Here is a 24,006-nt window from a genome sequence, read left to right on the forward strand (position 1 = left end):
GCCAGAGGCTTCTGTCACCGGGATCAGAGCCTGCCAAAACGGCGGCTCTAGGACCTCCGGGAGAGCTGGCGGCAGAGCAGCGGCTGCTGCAGGAACTTCACCGGCCCTGGATTGGGCATTAAGGCGGCCTCCGGTCCTGGTGAAGTGTGAAAGAAAAATTTAAAACAACTCCATTTTAGATAGCATTACAATTCTGAGCGAGAACCCCTCCCGAGAAGAAGAGAAAAAAACTTCGTCAAACCAACCAATCAGAAGGAGACGAGTTACCCTCCACCCTTAGGCAATCGAGAAGGGCGGGAGAAGTCCCTCACCCCACCCCCATCCCACCAAGTCTTCCCGCTTCCCCGGCTGCACAGTATAAACTAGCCGAGCCCCCTAAGTTTTCCTTCCCGCGCACCGTATGAATTAGCCAATCCCCCTAAGCTTCCCTTCCCGCCGTCCCTGCTAGACAGTATAAAAACGACTCGCCGCTTTCTCTCGGGGCTCCTTCACCATCGTGTGAAGAGAGTCCCTGCTCGAGCTTGTAATAAAGCTCCTCACTGCTTTTGCATCGATCCGCGGCTCCTGTCGTGTTTGGGGGAATTCCGCAATCCGGGTACAACATATGGGGGCTCGTCCGGGATCCCCCGAGCCCTTCAGGACCCGCGCTTCGGAGGACGAACGGCCGGTAAGCAATAACAGCAGGTGCATCTGTATCAAAGGGGGCCCAATCTGTGTCAGTCTGTAGCTGGAAATTAAACCTAGGCGGGCGCGCCGATAGTGGTCTCCAGCAGGGGGCCGGAGGAGACGTCTTCCAGCTCCCACTCTGTAGTCCCGTATATATACATATATATACCTGTGCGGGGACTACTCTGTACTTTCTTTCTCGGGATTGCGCGCTCTGTTATTTGTCTGGTGTGTTGTCTCGTTTGTTCATTGTGTGACTGACTGACGAGGGGACAGGCCCAATCTAGATGCTCTCCGCTTACCTTAGTAACTGGATTCAGGGGCCAGAGTACTCAGGGGCCAGCTTGTCTGCCAATGGACCAGACCCAGCGGCCGCAAATGGGACCCTTTTGTCCCTGGTCTCCTCCTGACGCAGACAACTGGCCAGAGTGCCCCGACCGGTAAGGAACAAGAGACTTTATTGACCTCTCTCCCCTTCCCTCTCTCTTTCCTCTCCTTAGCCCTACCTACCCTTCCCGTTTTTCTAGTCCCCCGGTCCTGGACGCAGGAATCTGGTCGAAGGGCCTCAGCTTGAGCTGAGGGTTGGAGACTGATCACCTCCTCTTGGCAGAGAACTCGAATTTTCTGATCTGGTTTCTGGCAGGGCCGAGTTCTAGTCCTCCCTTCTCTGAAAGCCCAGGGAAAAGTCCCGTAATGCCTGGGTGTCTGGAGGTCGCAGGAGACGTCTATAAGTCCACCCCTTTTGCCCCTCTTTCCCGCCTCCTTCTCCTTCTTCTTTCAACCTGGCTTTCTTTCCTCCTTTTAAAATCTTTGAAGACACCTGAAGTTTTGTGTCTCTATAGAAGGTTTTCTGAGAGACTGTATTCTTGTATTTAAGGGAGTGTCTGATGAAGACTGCCAGGTTTATATGTGTGTTTTAACTCTGTTCTGTGTTGTGATTTGTGACGGCTATTTTGCTTTGTCTAACCAACATTTAGACCTGCCGCCATTTTGTTAAAACTTGATTTTCTTTCCCTGTGCCTTGAGACCAGGGCTCTCAAGAACACTTATTTAGACCATCTGAGACTGAGAGGAAAAAAAAATAAATAAATAAAAGAAAAAAAAGCCTTTAAAAATGTTATTTGTTTAAATTTTATATTGTAATATCTAATTTATGACCAAACTTAGAAAATGAAGATAGATCTTGCACTTTGTCTGTCTAAATATGTTTTGGTATGTCTTTGTCTCTGAAAAATATTTTTAGGTTAATTTGTAAATGAGCTCTATTTAATTAGCTTAAAAAAAGGGGGGGCTGTAAGCGCTTACAAATCTAATAATTCTAAATTAAACAATAAATTCCAGGTTCAGGTGAACTGAGACATATTCAGTATTAAATACCTGATATTAATGTTTGTTTGTTTGTTGCCCTATCTAATACAGACATGTCTTAGAGTAATTAACATCAAGTGAAATATTTTCATTATACCTAGGTTTAATATAAGTTAAATATTATACCTGTTACAAGTTTGTCGACAAAATTACCTTGAGTAAAAAAAAAAACTTGTAAAAAATGTAAATGAGGTATGAATTTGTATATAAACTCTATTAAAAATAATTATTCTTTAAGAATATCTGTCTACAATAGTCTCCCCAGATTGGTGTAACTTGAATTTCTAAGGGTTGTGCTAAACTAAGTATTGGAAGTCTATTAAATAATTAGGTCATTTCCAAATGAAATAAGATTTTGAAACATTTACTACTAAACACTGATTTCCTTTTACAGAAAAACTAAAGAGATTTGAGACTATAAATGAATAACGTTTGATGCCATCCTAAAATGTTTTAAGAAAACAAGGGTTTTAAAAATTATCACTGGTATTTATGCTCACCAATCTATAAAATGCTAATATAAAAGTTAGCTCTTGGTTGCTAAAAGAAAGCAAGAAGTATGCTTTCAGTAAAAAAAAAAGTGTTAAAAAATACTAAAAAGAGTTATGCATGATCAGGATTTTCTAAAATTAGATTACAATTAGTTAAATAAATAGATTTTGTTAAAAATGACACGGTCATAAAAAACTGGTTAGAGCCAATTAGGTAAAGCTTTTAATTAATGTTTTTGATAAAACTTCCTGAATTGAATTCTTTTAAATTTCCCTTGACATCTAGCTAGCTTTGGGGTGTTTCAGAGGGCCCCTGAAACATCCCAAAGAGAGATATTAAACTGTTTATTTGGTTGGTTAAATTTAAAAAAAAAAAAAAGAGTTCACCTAGATTTGTTAGGCAAAATCTGTGATAAGCCTTTGGTGTGAGTTTCCCAGCCCTGTTTTATATTAAAAGTTCAGTCTGAGATCCTACAAGTGTTTCAGCAAAATAAAAAGTCTATGATCAATTCTGTTATGTGATATTAATGTAAAAGTTTGTTTCTGAAGCTTATCTCAGTAATCTATCTTTGGATGAAGATCAGATGCCTCATGACCTGCAACCAGGACTGAAAAAAGACAGTTTAAGAGACTGTCTCCAACCTGGCTAAAAGGACTTTTTATCAGGTACTCTTAATTAGCTCATGCACAATAAAACTAAAGAGAAATTAACTCTTAGATTAATTCCCACTTCCAGAGGCCCCTACACTGGATTGGCCTATAGGAAAGACAGCTGACCTGATCTCACCTTAAAATGATGCTCAAACAGGAAATACTATAGTACACCAGGATGAAAAGACAACGACATCAGAGGTAGACAGCTTGTCCAAGATGCTGGACCTGATTCGTATGATCGTTTATAGTGTTCTCTTGACTTCTTAGACCTTTGTGTATAAATCAAATGCTTTTCTATCATAGGCCTGATTCTATGCCAGTTTTAAAAATCAATCCAATTGTTGGGTTTGTGGCCAATCACCTGTATCTAGTTCTGGGTTCCTTTGGTAAATTTCTCTACTACAAGACTCTAACTGGTTGGCCCTGAAAAAATTTACTTGAAAAAATTATAGTCATATTCAGGTCACTGTGATATTACTAGATGAGATCCCCTCACCAGGCCAATTAATAATGCCTACTCTGACTCTGGCCATAAATTTGAGCCTTTTTCTATTCCTCAAGCTCAATCAGAGCAAAAAAAAAAAAAAGTTTAAGCAAAAGAAAAAATCTCCCACAATTATAAGATAAATTTATATAGATAACACCAGGCTATGGTAATTTCGGTTTAAAGTCTCCTCTGTGTTAAAAACAATTAAATCATACTAAAAATAATCAGTCTAGTAACACTCGAAAACTGGGCTGTGTGCCTTATAGATGGTGGTGCTAATGTGTAATTTCTCTGAAAGATAAAGGTTCGTACAGAGTAGACTAAGTCAGATGACCTGAGATATACTGGGCTACATCTAATAGAAGCTCTTACATCTTACTCGTGACTTTACTAGTACTGCTGGCTATGTTCTTTGTATTTCACCTGTTTTACAAAATTGCCATTTCTTACAGTGCCATATGTGTGACTGAGGCCTCTGATAACATAATATATAGTTCCCTATGAGATCAATAATGATGGCAGTGTAACTCTAGATATGAGAAAAAACAACAAGAGGGAATGTTTTCCTGGACCAAGAGGCTAGTAAGACAGGTGGTCCAGAGAATTTTAGATACTGTTTTATGGCCTAGTCCAGTAACAGCACATTGAGTGGCCGGTCAACAAAATCTTTGCCAAACCTGAGAATAGATATTCTCAGCACCATGGGATAAAATGGTCATGAAATGCCCCCCTCAAAGTCGTGGTCAAGTTTATGAACAAAAAGGGGCTTTGCCAACTGAAGATTGACACTTGCCATCTACATCTACAGCGATGATATCATGGCCACTGCAACTGCTGACTTTCAATGGCCCTGAAAGGAGTTCAGGGTGAAGATCAAGAATGAGACACTCGGTGCTCTGGAAAAAACTGGCAGAACAAGCCTTCAGATAGTTAGATCTTTTCAAGAGATTTTATGAGTCCCAATTCTTGCATCTTCTCATACCTAGAGAAACACTGACATCATTAATGGTGCCATCTGCTTTGGCTATTAAAAACATTTTACAATTAAAAGTCAAAATAGAGTACTCAGTGATGGTTCAGACATCCTGGGAAATAACCAGGTGTTACTATAAGTGTAATTTCAGATTAGACATTGTATTGCTAAACACTTGAGTTTTCTGAGTCGTGTCAGGCTTAAATGCCACCATTCTCAAAACAATGTCTGCTAGAAGCTAGTAACTTCTACCTTACTTTTTATAAAACTAAGCAACTGGCCACCTGGCTAAAAGTCTCCCCAAAGTGCCAGGTCCAGACTGGGTTTCAGGCCTATTCTTCTAAAAAAAAAAAAAAAAAAAATTATTTTGTCTATTAAAACTCCAGTTATCCCTTCTCCAGCTACTACTAACTAGGTATGTTACAACAAAATGGCAGACCAAGGGATTGAGATTTTAATCATACAAGGCTCAGGTCTAAGACTTAAAACTCAGAAATACTCCCAATTCAGTGTCTCTTCTCCAATCTGAGGCAGTCCTATGCCCCATTTTGACAACTATCTCAGTCATAGTTGCCCTGTTCCCTAAATTAAAACTGAGCAGGACTCTGTGGGGTGGCAACTTTGGAGTACAGATCTGCTGTACTGTAAAATATAGGCTTTATTCAGCCTCCTTGACCTTCCCTGAGTTCCAAAGGGTAGATTCAAACAATTGCTAATCAAGAAAGGAAAAAAAAAATACAGAAACAGAGGGGAAACAATCAAATGGTGGTACAGCCTTGAGATGGGTCCTGGTTCCTACTCAAAGAAATATGTATAATAATGTCTTTGAGTTCTTCTACTGAACTGGAGCCCACCCAGGTGAAAGATGGTAACTTCAGACTAAACACAAGATTCCTAGAACACAGCTCTGTTGCTTGACCACCAGCCAATCATCCCAGCGGTGCCTCCTGTTTCTGGGGACCAGTGATGACCGTCCTGTTAGGTCTCCTGTTTGGCCCCTGTCTATTTTATCTCTGAGAGGCGCCAACAGTTTCAAACTAAGTTGCTGTTATTATAAGAGTAAAAGCTGGTTTCAGATATAAAACACCCCAACTTAGATCAGGTAGAGAGAGACTTCTGCTCTGCTAGGCAGGCCTACGCCCAGGCACAGCAGGAAGAAATTACAGAAGAAACAGAATTTCGCCCCAATTCTCAAAAAGCATCTTGAGTATGAAGTCTCTCAAGAGAGAATTATTAAGAAAAACACACTGCCTGTCCGTTCACCTAATGTTACTCAGAACTCAATATTCGACTGTCTCCACAGATGATATAGTTGACTCTGTAGAACACCCATGATTGGGTCTTCCATAGGAACTAGAAGAGGGGGAAATGTGAAAGAAAAATTTAAAACAACTCCATTTTAGATAGCATTACAATTCTGAGAGAGAACCCCTCCCGAGAAGAAGAGAAAAAAACTTCGTCAAACCAACCAATCAGAAGGAGACGAGTTACCCTCCACCCCTAGGCAATCGAGAAGGGCGGGAGAAGTCCCTCACCCCACCCCCATCCCACCAAGACTTCCCGCTTCCCCGGCTGCACAGTATAAACTAGCCGATCCCCCTAAGTTTTCCTTCCCGCGCACCGTATGAATTAGCCAATCCCCCTAAGCTGCCCTTCCCGCCAACTCGCCGCTTTCTCTCGGGGCTCCTTCACCATTGTGTGAAGAGAGTCCCTGCTCGAGCTTGTAATAAAGCTCCTCACTGCTTTTGCATCGATCCGCGGCTCCTGTCGTGTTTGGGGGAATTCGGCAATCCGGGTGCAACAGAAGCAGGCGCGTCATTATCCAGCATGGGGGAGGGGGCAGGTCATCCCCGTCCAAATCCTGTAGAATTTCCTTTTTTATCACCAGTCAATTTTTGCGCCATTAATCAATTTCCCTTTCCCTTCTGGATACAGAACCTTGCCTAAGTAGGAGGGTCTCAAGCTAACCATAGCCATGGAGATTGATCCAATACATGGAGATTGATCCAGGTGTCCTGGCTCTTCCGTCACTACTGTATAGATTGCTTCCACTATTTTTGAGTTCATGGTGTTCTCTGGTGACCATCCTACTCCCATAGAGGGCCTTTCGACCACAGAGTATTTGGAGGTGGTTAGGCTTCATCTTCACCCCATAGTCTCCTCCTAATCCCTTTAAATTTTTAATCATGCACTCCAATACAGTTGCCTTAGATTCACTTCCCCCCATCTTGCTTACCTTCTCGGACCTTCTTCTAGTTTTCCTTTTCGTTCTGTCTACGAAGTCCTCAGTACCCTATGTACTTCTGATATTTCCACTCAGTGACACTTAAATTGCCATTCTGCCTCCTTCCTAATTGGTGTGAGAAGAGCCTTACCTGCCAGATCCCAGAGGGAGAAGGGAGATCGGCGTGTCTTCACCCGCCGGGCAGCACAGCCAAACCAGAACATCACATGGTCCAAGACAGTTTCTCCCTTAAAGTCCATCTGCTTGGTGGGCTTGATCAGGTGCGGATGAAAACACAGATGGGTTAAATATCCCATGTCCCAGGCCATCTACGGAAAAGCCAATTCATACTCACTTCTGTATCCCCCTCCTTCTTGCCTAACAATTCCGAGGGGGTCAAGAATTTCACAGCAGACAGGACACCTCCTGGGGGAGGGCAGAATATGAGCATACAAGGACCAGTTTCCTATCCTAAAAATCCCCTGGCAATCACTTGGTAATAACTTTCCCCGAGACAGCGTGGACACACCTCCTAAATGACCTTCACAAATTACCTTTCTAAACCCTAGCACGCTCGCCGACCTGTGTACCAAGCAATCGCCGCCTGCCTATTCCAGGCTCCTGTGGGTCCCCGCTCCTTCTAGTCCCTCCCAGGAGGGTGATCAGACCCCTCTTCCACCCTGCCGGGTGGGTTCCTCCTCACCTGAGGGCTGAGTTCCCCTGCTGCCATCCACTACCTGCTAACGTGAAAGGTCCGGGCGTTGAGAAGCAGAATCCTTCCAGAGGGGCGAGGCGCCTTCCCTACTCTAGGAGATTCAAGCTACAAAGCCTCGGGGTGGCCTCAAATGAGACCTGTCTCCTCAAAGTGAGGAGTTTCCTGGCCAATGCACCAAACGTTATAGCCTCGTTTTCCGGGAAACAAACTCACTCAGAAGGACAATACAGATAGTGGAGCGCAGTTTATTACACCAGTGGGCCCAAGGCAGAGTCTCCTCTTAGCCAAGGGCCCTGACCAGCATTTGTGAAAATCTTTTATACCCCATGCGTATGTGTCCAAACCCACCACCCCAATCCCTTGATGCTTACAATTGAAGGGTAAATACAGTCACAATAACCCCATCATTCATGTGCTATGTGTTCAAACAGTTAATAATCAATAAGCCTGCAGTTACATGCCAACCAGTTAATAACCAATAAGTCTGCTTACATTCTGATAGATACTGTCTGGAGGGAGGGGTGATTAGTGTCTGTTTTCTCTTAGGTGATGAGTAACCTGGATATGATCTTCAAGGTTCCCCTGTCCGGAGGGCGTCTTATCCTTCCATTGTCGTGCCCACAGGCACTAAGCAGAGAGTTCCGAGTCCACTGGAGAGGTGGCCGAGCACGATCAGCCTGGACAGGACCGAGATGGAGTCCAGGCCCTATGAATTCCTACTTCAAATTGATGCTTTTGAACTGTGGTGTTGGAGAAGACTCTTGAGAGTCCCTTGGACTTCAAGAATATCCAGCCAGTCTATCGTAAAGGATATCAGTCCTGGGTGTTCATTGGAAGGGCTGATGTTGAAGCTGAAACTCCAATACTCTGGCCACCTGATGTGAAGAGGTGACTCGTTGGAAAAAAGCCCTTATGCTGGGAAAGATTGAGGGCAGGAGGAGAAGGGGACGACAGAGGATGAGATGGTTGGATGGCATCACTGACTCAATGGACATGGATTTTGGTGGACTCCGGGAGTTGTTGATTGACTGGGAAGCCTGGTGTGTTGCGGTTTATGGGGTGGCAAAGAGTCGGACATGACTGAGTGACTGAACTGAACTGAACTGAATGGATTAGTGGTTTCCTGTTTCTTGCATTTCAGTGTGAATTTGACAATAAATAGTTCATGGGCACAGATACCAGGTCTTGGAGGTCCACACCCATCCTAGAAGGAGCCCCTCCCCAAACAATCAAGCTGACATTCTTTGTTTCTAGAAGTTCCCGCCCTAAATGCTCCCTTCCTGAGGTCACAGGGGTGCTGAGTGTGAGGCTGCAGCTCTTGGCTCTTGGACCTGGGTCTCCCTCTTATATTGTTTCAAAAACCCTCACAGGCTGGGTCAGGTAACCTGGTAGTTCTGTCTGTTATGTCTTGGGAATTGTACTGTGGCCTGCACTCTGTAAGGCAGAAAGAAAGGAGGAGAACTCGCAGGGGTGGTCTGCATAGAGAAGGCAGGAAAGGTAAACACCAAACACAGGATGTGATTAGCATATCAGGTTAGTCTGGATTATCCGCTGCAGACCAGGAAGGAGAAAGTAACAAAGGAGCTCTGAAAACGGTAAAGGCAAACAAGAAAACTATTTCTTCTCGATCATTGCAGCAGTTGCAGATTCAAGAGTTGTGTGGATGCCTTGTAAGTTATCTACTTAACGCCCAGATGTGAGTTTTTGATAAAAATCCCCAGAGGAGACGCAGAGCTGGAGGAAGAAGAGGAGGAAATGGCAGCTTCTCAGGTAAATGTCCTGTCCCGGGTCTGGGGCTGTGTCTGCTTTTCCTCCTGAAATGCCTGGTCTGAATATCTGCAAACCTTCAATTCTCTGCTTCTAAGTTTTCTACCTAGGGTGTTTGTTGCCAACTGCTTATTTTTTTTCCAGTTTTTCTTGTGTTAGAGGAGACTGGCTCTTTAGACAGTTTCTTCCTTATGTCCCAGAGCCTGTTATCCAATGTATGTATCCTGGCTTTCTATAGAGCATGATGAATTCTCAACATTGTTCCGTCAGTTTCAATGTTGAACATAGTCCCTTTGTGAAAGACCAACACGCGGAGGCACTGGTATAAGGGATTCCCAGTGGAATGTTGTTCTGTGTTGGGATCCTAGGGAAGTAGGGGAAATGCCATGGTGAGTTTATATCTGGATGCAACTTCAGGTCTTTAGAACAGGAGCAAAAGGCAATGCCCTTGGAAATAGAATGGACTCAGTGGTCCAGATTTTTTTTTCAGAATATTTTCAAAAATAAAAAAAAATGTAGTGGAGACTATCCTCTTCCTCTGTGTTGATAAGAAAGACTTACTAATTAAATGTGGTATTAGGCTACATGTCAAGGGAGGTATATATGAAGTGAAATTTGCTTCAAACTAACATTTTTTAATGATAGATTCAGATCACGGTTTCCATAATATTGCCAAAATACCCATGCAGTGGTAATGCATTCTTCCATGTACTTGTAACCCCATGACTCTGATGGTCACTGGTTTAGGTACTTCTGTGAGATCCCCATGCAATGCAGCTCATGTATTTTCCTTTTGTCTTTAACAAGTGTCTTGGGGGAAAAAAAAGTGAGGGATGTGCCTAAACTATCACAGTTAATGGGGGAATCCCATATGCTCTTAAGTTTCTCTTTGCTTTGGAAGATGACTGTGTTTAGTAGAGATGCTGGGTTTGGGGGATTTTTGTCACCCCAGCCCAGGTCTGATCATTTCCAGGTACACTCCATGCTCACATCACAGAGTCTCATCACATTTTTGTATTTTCCAAAATGATTATAAGAATCTTATTAGTGTTAATCTATGTTCAACTATATTAAAATTTGAACTATAGCTCTTTGGAAATGATATAGATTTTCAGGAAATTAAAAAATTCAGAACCAGAGCTTTACTTTATGTTACATCATTCTGTATGTCTGTATTCTAGTTTATTTAAAGAAATAAAATAATATCATCCTCATATATTTATGAACATTTTTAATAAGTTAAAAAATTTTATTTTATTGACATGACAACTTTTCCCTATTAACTATTAATAAGTATATAGTCCCATTTTAATTTATGTGTCTGTCCACAAACCTGTTAACATGATTTGATCACTTTTTTCTATTTTTTTAAGATTTTCGGAAGAATTTTTTGGCAGAAAATTTATCCTGGGTCACACGAGTACAACACTCAAAAATAAATATGCCAGTGTTGATCTGATTACATTATAGTTTCTCTTCCACATCAGAATAGTTTCTTGTGAATCATATCCTCTTTTCTTGGGGTTAAAAATGTGGTAGAAAATGTTACTGTGTGATACCAGAAACTACACTAAATCAAAATCAGTTCTCTGAAATTACTGCTTTTGTTTAGCGTCAGGTTAGGAAGTCTTCTCTTGGCCATATGACAGTCAGTCAGTCAGTCAGTTCGGTCATTCAGTCATCAGTCCTGTCTGACTCTTTGTGATCTCAGATGTGTTTGACTCTTTGTGACCCCAAAGTACATGGCATCTGTACTTTGTATTTCAGGGACGGCTGACATTCCAGGATGTGACCATAGACTTCACTCAAGAGGAGTGGGAATGCCTGGACCTCGGTCAGCGGGAATTGTACAGGGATGTGATGTTAGAGACCTATGGGAACCTGGCCTCCTTGGGTGAGGAGAAGTGCCTTCCAGAATCCCTTTTCCACCACTGGGTTTGGTTCCTGCATTTCTAGAACGTCTCCTGGAATTTTCTGCTTCCACCAACACCTTCAGATCCCTGCTTTCTAGCAGGAAATGGGTATTTGTGAGTTTAGAAAGAAAGCCTTCATGGTGATTCAGTATGATTCTAACCTTTTTCTTCCGTGATGTAATCTGCCTCCTTCACTCTAGTGTGGTGGTGATTGAATCAGTTCCATGGTATTAAATAGTGACACCTTCCTCTTAAAATCACATTTACACTACTTACTTTAGCCTTGTAGTACTTGACCAGAATCTCAGGATCTGATTTTTATGTATTTGTTAGCATTGTAAGGGTGCTTTCAATAAAGTATTTGGGGAAATCATCCTCTAGGCTATATTAACATTCACCCGTGTGTTCTCTTCTCACCCAAATACATATTGGGTTGGAAACTTATGAATCTCTAGCAAAACAAATATTCCTTTCTCTGATGAACAGGTCTTGTGGTCTCAAAGCTGGACCTGGTCACCTTTCTGGAGCAAATGAAGACTCCCTGGGATGTAAGGAGAATGGACACAACAGCCAGATACCCAGGTAGGTGTGAATGGATGGAGCTGATGACTCGGGTGAGAGGTCCAAGGAGCAGTGAGGAAGTCAGCCTTTGTCCTGTGGCTTGGGAAGACGTGCTCCAATGGAAATGATCTTGGAGAACTCTGGGTTCATTTCTGTTGCTGTCATAGACAGACATTGCCTGGCTCCTTCTGCCTCTCAATCATTCATGAATTCAGCTCCATGATTACTTTTCTCATCCACAGTGAGAATTCAAACTCTCTTCTTGGCTTGTGACAACTTGCATGAGTTGGCTGCTCTTTCATTTCTTGAGGGTCCTAGGAAAACTGCCCACTGACCAGTAAATATAAGATGCTCTTTTTAAAGTTTGTTTCTACCTGTAGAAAGAAGTGTGTGAGTGGAATTCTAAACAAACTACCAATACTCTAGGAATATTGGAGACAGAATTTATTTTCTGATTTATATTTTCTAAAACACTGGAAGCTACAAATATGACCTTATACATTTTAAACTCATTTCAGTGTATAAAGCAAAACTTCCATAAAATGAGAGAATGCAAATCTCTGAGTTACACTAATGCTTCACATTTCTTTATGTGAAATCATTTTAAATATCTGAAGTGTATTTGCAACAATTCCTCAATGGTAAAATACTTTAATATTCAATTAACTCAAATATTTCTTAAATAAATTAGCAAAATAGTTTAGAACATTTTCCACCATATTTCTAATGGTTGTTTGAAACTATTAACATTTTAGATCATATAAAGCCCTTTTAAGTCCTTCAAATCCTTATTGGATTTAAATCCTTATTGTTTTACAATGTTGTGCTCTTGTACAGCAAAGAGAATAAAGTATACGTATAAATAGCCACTCTTTGTTAGATTTCCTTCCATTTGGGTCTCCACAGAGAACTGAGTAGAGTTCTCTGTGACCCCAACATATTTTTTAAAATCTCACTTCTTATTTAATTGCTTAAGACTTTATTATCTCATTTGTTATCAGTTTCCGATGCCCCTCAGTTTCTAATGAGTTGTATGTCAATATCACTTATGATTTTTAGATACAAACATCTAATAGAATGTGTTCCATTAGAACACAAGTGGTAAGAAGTGGATTAAAGAAACTGAAGACACCTAGTATTTCTGAAAATGTTTGGTGTCTCCATTTAAGACGAGTTAGGGCAAAAGGTAATCATTAGACTGCGTGTCTCCGCTTCATTTAGTGGTTCTTGTAGCTTATTATTTTGCCCCTTCCTCTGCTCCACACTCCTTGTCCCCTGGTTTTATTACGTTTTCTGTGTGTGTGGTCTCTGCCCTGAAGGCTGCAGGATTCTAGTTCCTCTTGTTTCCTGTGCCTGCCCTTTAGGGGCTCAGTTTGGTCCTGAGGTTTGTGCCCTGATCCCCTTGATGGGCACTTGATTGCTGTAACCGAACCTGCCCTGGATATTGAGGGGCGCTTCCCCATCACTCTGTGGCTGTCACCGCCCTGTCTGTGGTGGGTCTGCGCCCTGGTTGGTGGAACAGAGCCCCCAGATCTGTTTCTTCGCTGTGATTCTGATCTGTGTGGAGGCAGGTGGGATTGGAGCACACTCCCGGGAGAGAAGCCCCTGAGGATTGCTGCTCTGGGGATGTTCCCCTTGGGACGTGCTCTGTGCGTCACTTTCACCCATTGGGTGAGTCTCGTGTGACCCTGGTTGGCCCTGATCTTGGCCCCACCTCACGCATGGGTATGCTGACACACGGCCCTGGGGTCTCTCGGATGTTGTTCTCCCCGGGTCACCAGCATAGATCCCCTGAACTCAGGGCCTAGGTCCCAGGTGCTGTGGTGCTGTGGGGGCAGCTCAGACGCCGGCCTGGCAGCGTCCCCTCGTGTCCGAGCCCACAAAGTCTACAGTTGCTAAAGCCACACCTGCTGTGACTGGGGGCGTCCCCCTTGTCCTTCAGATGCTCTGCAGGGGCTGAGCTGACAAAGCCGGTTGCCTCTGTAAAAGCATGGTTAGTGCAGCTGTGAGCAGAGACCTCAGCTTTTCTTCCTTAACCCTCGGGCTCAGCTGTGCTTTCAGTTCCATCTGAGCATGTGACCCACCCACTGGTGTTTGCTCCAGAGGCTGCCCCAGGGCACAGGGGTCTGCTGACGGTGGAGGAGGGGCATGGGGGAGGCCGTGGCTGGGCCTCAATAGAGCCCACCTGGGTGGCGGTCCTACCTACTGCCAGGGAGGAGGGGCCAGCACGGAGGAGAGAGGCTGCGGTGGGGTTCTTCCCTTTGGCCATCACTCAACAATGGTGCTCTGCGCTTTGGTGATGCAGGCTTCTCCACAAGCGTCCCATTTGCAGAACTTCTCCCTCCCTTCCATCCCCTCAGGATGTCTCCTCATGGCCAACCGCAGTCCTCTGCCTGGGTCTGCTCTCCAAAGCCCACGTTCCAGCACCCAGCCCTCGTCTGCAGTGGTGGACACCCTTGAGGTGGACGCCCTCTCAGGCTGGGTGGGCAGGGCAGGGTCAGCACCCCATCTGCAGCTCTCACTCCCCTCTGCCACACGCGGGTCGCCATGTTCTCTTCCACAGAGAATGAGGCTCTCCTTCTGTCCAAACTGAGCTCCCCTAGTGACGGCATCCGCTGGATGTGGACACCTCTTCTCTCTTCAGATCCCTGCAAGCTTACAGGTCCCATCCCAGTTGCTCTCCTCTTCCTTCTCCTTCTTCTTTTTTGGTCCTACCTGGCTCAGCAGGAATCTTTCTGGTCGTTTTAGGTGGTGTAGGTTCTTTGCTAGTGTTCAGAGGGGGCTCTGTGAGAATTCTTCCAATTCTGATGTATTCTTGATGAATTTGTGGAGAGTGATGCACTCCAATCTGCCTAATCCTCTGGTACCTTGATCCTTGCGTCCCCATTTTCTCTAAATCTTCAGGGATATTCACTGAGAATAGTAGATAAGAAAGCTTCTATTTGGTATCTTTCAGCTGTGTCTACTCACAACACCCATGGTTTGATGTCAAAGAATCCAAGGTTTGAAAATTCAATCCAAAAAGCAAACCTATATGAAAGAGCTCACCTCGGAAATGAACATTTAACCAAAGACTGGGGACATACAAGGGTATGTGACAGACTGAGAGGATGTTTATATGGACATAAAGAAATTGAGACCGTTTCACATACTGTGGACATGACTGCCAGAAGAAATGAGCACTGTGAGTCAAATTGGGGGAAGCACCCATTTCAGTCATCACCGTCTGCCGCACAGTGTATCTTTGTAAGCAATGACTCACATCAGTTTTTGAAACACACACGTTCTCTGAGGGGAAATGTGGAAAATCTGGAAGGTCATCCAGTCTCTACTCCAAATGCTCATTCACAGCACTCTGAACATAGACTTCGATCACACATACATTCAACCACGTCTGAAAAGGAGAAGTTTACAAATGATGGGGAAAACTCACAATATAATCAACTTGAGGGGTCTGTGAGCAACGGGTCATTATTCTTCCACCAACAGACAGGTTCTCTCCAATCCAAAATGTGTAATGTTGATAATAATGGAAGAGACTTAATTCAGCCATCACTGTTTGATATATACCGTGATAGGGTTAATATAGAACAACTTTTCATGTGTAATAACACGAGTCAGGCCTTAAGTAGGAGCTCCAACCCCAATAGTTTCCAGAGTATTTATGATGGAGCAAGAAACTGTTCATGCACTGACAGTGGATATAATATTGGACAAGACTCTGATCTTAGGAAACACCAGGCACCTCAATCTTCAGATAATGATTCTAAAAGTAATACAGGTAGGAATATCTTTTATCGAGCATCAGGTCTTTCACTAAATAAGAGTACACATATTGGAGAGAAAACTTACAATTGTAGTGAATATGATGTTTCTAATCAGTCTTCAGAACTTACTGCACAGCAGAGTATTCAAAATCCACAGAAAAACTGCAAGAGTAAGAAATGTGATAAAGTCTTTACTAATGCACTCAATCTACGTAAACATAGGGAAATTCATACAAGATGGAATACTTTCAAATGTACAGAATGTGACAAAGCATTTAATCAGAGTTCAAAACTTAGTCAACATCAGCGAATCCATGTTGTCCAGAAGCCTTATAAATGTAAGGGTTGTGGCAAAGGCTTTACCCGGCACTCAGGTCTTACTTGCCATCAGAGAATTCACACTGGAGAGAAACCTTATAAATGGCACAAATGTGCTAAAGCTTTCAGTCAATACGCAACTCTTATTAAACACCAGCAAATTCATAGTGATGAGAAGCCTTATAAATGTAAGGATTGTGGCAAAGGCTTTATTCAACGAGGAGGTCTTACTTGCCATCAGAGAACTCACACTGGAGAGAAACCTTATAAATGTCAAGAATGTGGAAAAGCTTTCAGTCAGTATGCAACTCTTACTCAACACCAGCGAATTCATACTGGAGAGAAGCCTTATAAATGTAAGGATTGTGGCAAAGACTTTAGCCGGGGCTCAGGCCTTATGTACCATCAGAGAGTTCATACTGGAGAGAAGCCTTATAAATGTAAGGATTGTGGCAAAGGCTTTAGCCGGCGCTCAGGCCTTTTATCCCATCATAGAGGTCATACTGGAGAGAAGACATATAAATGTAAGGATTGTGGCAAAGGCTTTAGCTGGCACTCAGGTCTTACTTGCCATCAGAGAATTCACACTGGAGAGAAACCTTATAAATGTCAAAACTGTGGCAAAGACTTTAGTCAACACTCTACTCTTACTCACCACCAGCGAATTCATACTGGAGAGAAGCCTTATAAATGTAAGGATTGTGGCAAAGGCTTTAGGTACCGCACAAGTCTTAATCGTCATCAGAGAATTCACACTGGAGAGAAACCTTAATAATATAAAGAATGTGGAAAAGCTTTCAGTCACTATGCAACTCTTACTAAACATGAGCGAATTCATACTGGAGAGAAGCCTTATAAATGTAAGGATTGTGACAAAGCCTTTAGCCAGCGCTATGATTTTACTCAGCATCAGTTAATTCATACTGGAGAGAAACCTTATCAATGTAAAGAATGTGGAAAAGCCTTCAATAAAAACTCAAATCTTACTCAACACCAGCGAATTCATACTGGAGAGAAGCCTTATAAATGTAAGGATTGTGACAAAGACTTTAGATGGCACTCAGGCCTTATGTCCCATCAGAGAATTCACACTGGAGAGAAACCTTATAAATGTCAAAAATGTGCAAAAGACTTTAGTCAACACTCTACTCTTACTCAACACCAGCGAATTCATACTGGAGAGAAGCCTTATAAATGTAAGGATTGTGCCAAAGGCTTTAGGCACTGCACAGGTCTTACTCACCATCAGAGAATTCACACTGGAGAGAAACCTTAATAATATAAAGAATGTGGAAAAGTTTTCATTCACTATGCAACTCTTACTAAACACGAGCGAATACATACTGAAGAGAAGCCTTATAAATGTAAGGATTGTGACAAACACTTTAACCCAGCACATTGGTCTTACTTACCATTGGATAATTCATACTGAAGGAAATCTCATAAATGTAAGGAAACCTGCAAAGCCTTTAATCAGCTCTCTCACCTCACTGGACATCAGAGAGCATGTCCTGGAGGGAAACCCTAGTAATGAAGTCAGACATGGAAGAGGTTTGTCGTGAACATACAATTCAGGAGACAAAAGACGTATTTATATAAGAAAGATATGGAATGACGTTAAGAAAATGTAGCAAAGTATTTATAAAAAATCAAATCTAAATAAATATCAGGAAATGCATACTAGAAAGTATTTCATAAATCCTGTTTTCTGAAGTTCCTCTTAGGGAGAAATATTGTAGATAGTGATTCATAGTTAAAATAGATAGAAAATTGATATGTTAGTATGGATCACAAGATGAAGAGGTGATGTTTAGCCATGTACAGTCACTAGCTATGTATGTTTGTTTATATTGACATGATTTGTGATTATTTGAAAACCAAAATGAGTGTAACTGAATTCTCAAATTACTCCATGCTACACTTCATTTCTAGTGTGCATGCAAAGTTATGTTTTTGATGGTTGCTACCTCAAAGATGAGAGAAGCCCTTCTATCTAGGAAGAAAACATTTACATTTTTCTCCATTATAAGATTAAGGACACAGGAATGTAACATGTACAGTGAACATCTAAATGGTGGTGTTTGTCATTCATGTCACACATCCCTGTAAGTCACCATGATGTAGGTGTTCAGGGAATAATTCCACAGATTAAAGTACATTTTCAATGTACATTTTCAATAGTTATGTCACTTGCTTTTAAAGTAAAATAAAATGACAGTTCACTAAAATCTTGATATATTTTATAATATCAACAGAAGTCATGAATATCAGCTGACATGTTTCAATTAAAGACATCTCTGCTACCCTAGAAATGTAGGGAAAACCCTTCCCAGAAAAGTCATGTAATTATTGTATATCTTCTTAAATGATTAGCCTCCCTTTTGTAAGCATAGAAATCGTAGTTCTCAGATCATTGTATCAGAGGAAAGATTATCATTATTTATGTTTATAATCTGTCTTTTAACCAGTTACATAGTGGAGTGTAAAAGGTTTTATTCTGTGTGTGATAAGCATACATGTTAAGCAATAAAACTGAATGGTTTCTTATGTAAATGTTGGTGTGTAATGAATGAAGTGTTAGCCTAGCAATTTAAGGTTTCAGGAAGGAATACCTAACGAGAAACTCTTCAGTAGCATAGAAGGGTGAAGTCTGTAACAATTAGTTTCCTTCCTGCCCTTAAGTTTCAAATCATTAGGTCATGTATTTCCCATCATTTCTCCATTGTACTTTCCCCCCTCTCTGTAACTGCAGGGACATTGTGACGGTTCTAATAGGAAGGATCATACAGAGTACTGTTGAGAGCTCCCCTGAACTGCTCCATGCTGTTGCTGCCTCAGCATCTGTCTGGGGAGCAGGCAGCCTGCAGGTCCTTGAACTCACACCAGCCAGTCCTGTGAGCACTTGCACCAGAAGACCCCCTTCCTTGAGGCCAGCAGGCTTGCTGAACCCCAGGGCCTATTCACAGGCTCCCCTTCAATGCCACCCTCACAAAGCCACCAAAATCCTAGTCCTTTTGGTCTGAATGGACCCATCCACACTCAGCCTGGGGAACCCACAGCACTTCACCCAGGCCTCTTATAAAAGCCTGAACCCCAATTACTGCCTCTTTCTCTGCTCACTTCTATCCTTGACCTCACTCAGAGCTTGCTGTGAATTCTCTCAGGACCTAGAGTCCTGAACTCACCTGCTTCAGTTGTCCTTTGCTCTTCTGTTGAGCTAAGTAAGACTTTTCATGGGCTCATTTAAGCAAATGTAAATTTAACATTTGTCACAAGAATACTTAAAAGTCATGATGGTAAAATTCTGAACTAAGATTTGTAAAATCTAACCCTGTTTCTTAGCATATGTTTTTGTAAGGCTTAAAGGGACTGTTTTCTCATGGCTATGACATACGCAATGCAATATATAAATATCTGAAAGTATATATGTTATATAATTTATATAGCATACATTAAACACAATAAATAAATATCTGAAGGTATAAACACTAGCAGTGAGAAATACAAGGCACATGTGAGTGTGTGTGTATTAGTACATATTTACTTAAAGAATTGAATGCTAGACCACAACTGCTCATTTCAGAATTGCAGATGATTTACTAAAAACTGCAAATCTTATAAATTTGTCAACTAATCTATTCTGTCTACTATTCTGGGAATTCATTTCCTTAAATGTCAGGAGGTTACATTTTTTAAGGAACTTCCACACTGTCCTCCCAAGTGACTGCACCAGCTTACATTCCCTCCAGCCATTCAGGAGGTTCCCTGATCTCCAAGCCTCTCCCGCGTTTATGACATTATTAGTGGGCTTTCTGCTATTCTGACTGGCATGAGGCCATACGTCACTGTAGTTTTGTTCTGCATTTCTTACTATTTAGCGATGGTGAGCAACTTTCTTTTGTGTCTTCCCCATCGAAAAGAGCAAGTTGCCCCACCCAGCCTCAGCAGCTGTGGGGCACAGGCTTAGTCTCCCCACAGCACGTGCAGTATTCCTGGACCAGGGATGATGCCCGAGGGCCCCACACTGTCAGGGGGATTCTTAAGCACAGGGTTATCAGTCTGTTTGTTTATGTTTGAGATGTATATAAATTGGAATGTTTTCCTTTACAATGTTGTGTTAGATTCCACTGGACAACTTCATCAATCACCATAGGTATATGTTTACCCACTCTCTCTTGAACCTCCCTCCCACCATCTCCGTCTCCCCCCTCTAGCCATCACAGAGCCCCGTGCTGAGCTCTCTGTGCTATAGAGCAGGCTCCCACTTGCTACCTATTTTACACATTGCGGTGAATATATGTCGAGGCTCTTGTCTCAATTGGGCCCCCTCTCATTCTCCCGCTGTGTCCACAGGTCTAATGTCTATATTTGTGAAAATATTGTATTAACATATATATATATATATATATATATATATATATATATATATATATTGAATCTAGAAAATGTTATTGATGATCCTATATAATGAGCAGGACTAAAGCTGCAGACATAGATATTAAGCATTTTTTTTTTTTTGGTTTGAAAATTGTAATTTATTGATGAAAGTGAAGTTGCTCAGTTCTGACTCTTTGAGATACCCCATGGACACCAGGCTCCTCCGTCCATGGGATTTTCTAGGCAAGGGTACTGGAGTGGGTTGCCGTTTCTTTCTCCTTAAGCATTTTTATATTAAGCTTTCAAGGTATAAAGTACATGGACAATCATTCCACGCATTTTATTAAGTGAAAGAAGCCCATCTGAAAGTGCCACAAGAAGTCGGATTTTTACAACCTGGCATTGTGGTGTAGGTGAATGTTCTCATGTGCTCCATTGTGTCTGAGGCTTTGGGACCCAATGGACTGTGCCTGCCAGGTTCCTCTGTCCGTGAGATTTCCCAGGAAAGAACACTGAGTGGGTGGCCATTTCTTCTTTCAAGGGATCTTGCAGGGGATCCTTACCCAAGGATTGAACCCACATCACCCGGGTCACCTGCATTGGCAGCTGGATTCTTTACCACAGAGCCACCTGAGAATCTAGTCGGAAATGTAGAAGAGATTAAAATGGTCAGTGGTTGCCATGGGTTGCAAAGCAGGGGCTATGAATATCGTGAGTTCAGGACCATGAAATCATTGTGTGAAACGTTTTAATGGACACAAGTTATTATACATTTGCCCAGACCCTAGAGTGAGCACCCCTAGAAGAGAAACATAAGGTGAAACTACAAACATTATTTCATGTCTTTCTAGATTCATCTCTGGTAACAAATGTAAACACTGGTGGGGAAATAAGTAGGAAGATTGTCCACGTATGGGAAAAATATGTATATGGGAAATCTCTGTACCTTACTCTCAATTCTGCTGTGAAACTAAATCTTCTAAGATATTGGTACTGGTGCATGTACAGCGATCATTTTTAGAATATATACTATTAGAAAAAAAGGATATGCTCCTATCTTAGTTTTTCCATAGGCAATTATCCTTTAAAGATGTGAGAAAATGGGACTCTCCATAAAGAGCAGAGAACAAACTGTAGCAGATGATTCATAAAGCCTGGAAATACAAACATGAAGTAGAACCACAACACTTTTCTGTGTTGAAAGTGAAGATGAAGACACTCAGTCCATGTCTGATTCCTTGGGACTCCATGGACTGTAGCTCGCCAGGCTCCTTTGTCCATGGGATTTTTCCAGCAAGAATACTGGAGAGGGTTGCCATTTTCTTCTCCAGGGGATGATGTTTCTGACCCAGGGATCAAACTGGGGTCTCCCACATGCAGGCAGATTCTCCTGTCTGAGCCACCAGAGAATCTGTTTCATGTGTTAATTTATGGGTAAGTTCACTTATGACTTATTTCCTTGGTTGGTCACCAGATAGATTTTAGGGCATCATTTTCAAATGCATCTGTCCCTGCACATACACACTGTTAACCCAACGTCCACTGCTGCCCCTGGTTTATTCTCAAAGAAAGCTGTGATGGAAACACCTCCCGGCTCCTGGTCTTGCTGTAGCAGACCGCCCACCTGCAGAGAGGTGGTCAGATTGCAAATCGTGTTGTGAAATCTGTGTCCCCAGGTTACAGAGGGAAGTAAGAAACAAACCAAAACTAAGGACTCAGGCCAGTTTTCCTAGAATTCTGAGAGCAAAGCCTTGCAGGAACCCAGGGCCCCCAGGTGATTCCCACCAAACACTCACCCCTGCCCTCCCCTCCCCCAAGGTCACAGGCACAGGCCTTGCAGGGTCACACCCATCCAAGAAAGAGGCCCTCCCCAGGAATCAGGCTGAGGTTCTTTGTTTCTAGAAGATCCCGCTCTCAACCCTTGCTCCAGAGCTCTGGGGCAGGCAGAGCTGAGGGCTCAAGCTCAGGGCTCCTGGAAGCGGGTCTCCCTGCTGCATTTTTTCAAAGAACCTCAGAGGCAGAGTCAGGTAGCCCAGAAGTTGGGTCCCTTGTCTCTTGTCAATTGTTCTGTTAGGGGAAGCACACTGATTGAAACCGCCCACCCTGGCCAGGCACCATCGTAACCATTTGCATGAGTTGTTTCATGACAAAAGATCCTGATAAGGAATATGGAACTAATAAGCCACTGCCAACCGGAAGAGTTCAGGAAAGGTCAAAAGGAAACACTGCGTGTCTGCCCACTTCCCAGAATCCCTCTAGCTAGCATCCATCTTGGCTGAGCGATGCGTTCACCATCAGGAAAGACTCTGAATTAGAATGATTGGCCAAAGACCACCCGGAAACTAATCCCATCACCATAAAACCCAAGACTGCCAGCCACACAACAGAGCAGTTCTGCTGGGTTCCCTTACCTACTGCTCTCCCCCCGGGTGCCCTTTCCCAATAAAGTCTCTTACTTTGTCAGCACATGTGTCTCCTCAGACAATTCCTTTCCGAATGTTAGACAAGAGGCCAGTTTCGGGCCCTGGAAGGGGTCCCCATTCCTGCAACAGTTCTGGGGCTTGGTCTCTCTAATGTGAAAAGAAAGAGAACTCTCTGGGTGGTCTGCAAAGAGAGTGGGGAAAGTGAGCACCAAACCCACGATGTGATTAGCATATCAGCTTAATCTTGATTACCCACTACAGCTGAGGGACAGAGGAAGCCAGAAAAGAGCTCAGAAAAGGGAGAGAGAAAGCAGAAGTTGTTCTCTTCCTTTTCATGGCAGCAGCTGAAGGTGAAAGAGCTGTGTGGATGCCTTTAAAGGTATTTTCTCAGCCTGTATGCGAGTTTGGGACATAATATGCCCAAAGAAGATGCAGAGTGAAATGTCAGGGCATGCCCCAGGAAAAGTGCTGCAGACGAGATCCTGAGGCTGGCTAAACTTCCGGGGACCGACCCCCTGCAGCCTGGTCCAATCAGGTACCGACCCGGAGCCCTTGGACATCAACTGCCGCTGTAGCCTTCGCTTTCTTCCTTATATGAAAAGACCTGGCTTGGATGCCCGCCCTGGCTATAGAACCCCTCCCCACCCCTCATACCTCGCAGACTCCCTTTGTCTACTCGCTCACCCACCCCCGGGAGTTCTGCCCGAGAGCGACCGCCGAATAAAGGCCTTCATCAACGGTACTTAGAGGTGGCTTTTTCTTCCCGCGGCATTTTCTAACATCTGGCGCCCAGCGTGAGGCTCGAGGTGAGGGCCCCCGGCACTCGCTGTTGAGGCCCCCTCGAGCTCCACCGCTGCGGTAGCCCCGGACCCAGGCGGCTGACCAACTCCCTGGACGGCAGGATACGGGGTAAGTCCCTTCGGCTTTGGAGCCTGCCCTCCCTGGCGACCACCTCCTAGGGCCCAGTGACGGGTGCCCACTTACTGGGCCCTCCGGTCACCAGCTGGTGGGGAGACTTCCCCAGCGGCTGAGTAGACCTCCGGCTTCGGCCTTTTCCGGTCACCAGCTCGTGAGGGAGACGTCCCAAGCGGCTGAGTAAACCTCCGGCTTCGGCCTTTCCCGGTCCCCAGCTAGTGAAGAAGACGTTCCGAATGGCTGCACGGACCTCCGGCTTCCCTTGACACGCCCAAAGACGTTCGGGCAGCGGGGGTTACCTCCACACCCCTTGGTCGCCATGGGATCGACAGCCTCCAAACCCGATCCCCAATACTCCACCCCCTTAGAGTGCCTGCTGGCTAACCT

General features: G+C 43.4%; 3 protein-coding genes across 3 annotated transcripts in view; all 3 read left to right on the forward strand.

The window, feature by feature from the left end:
- Positions 1–533: 533 nt before the first annotated feature.
- On the forward strand, positions 534–18,457 carry LOC122420586 (zinc finger protein 420-like). Its single transcript, XM_043435843.1, is given in 5 exon segments — positions 534–667; positions 9,216–9,348; positions 11,113–11,239; positions 11,745–11,840; positions 14,776–18,457. Coding segments are annotated over 4 exon segments (2,799 nt in total). The 5' UTR covers positions 534–667; positions 9,216–9,333; the 3' UTR covers positions 17,337–18,457.
- Positions 557–24,006, forward strand: part of LOC122420399 (zinc finger protein 737-like) — a 494,626-nt gene continuing 471,176 nt past the window's right edge. The window contains exon 1 of the mRNA XM_043435532.1: positions 557–667. The gene's annotated coding sequence lies outside the window, so the exon portion shown is untranslated. The remainder of the gene's footprint in view (positions 668–24,006) is intronic.
- LOC122420592 (zinc finger protein 708-like) overlaps positions 558–24,006 on the forward strand; it is a 106,725-nt gene continuing 83,276 nt past the window's right edge. Inside the window, 1 exon segment of the mRNA XM_043435868.1 lies at positions 558–667. Within this exon segment, the coding sequence (XP_043291803.1) occupies positions 605–667 (63 nt within the window). The 5' untranslated portion in view covers positions 558–604.

This window comes from Cervus canadensis, chromosome 18, assembly GCF_019320065.1.
Source record: "Cervus canadensis isolate Bull #8, Minnesota chromosome 18, ASM1932006v1, whole genome shotgun sequence".
Lineage (NCBI taxonomy): Eukaryota > Metazoa > Chordata > Mammalia > Artiodactyla > Cervidae > Cervus > Cervus canadensis.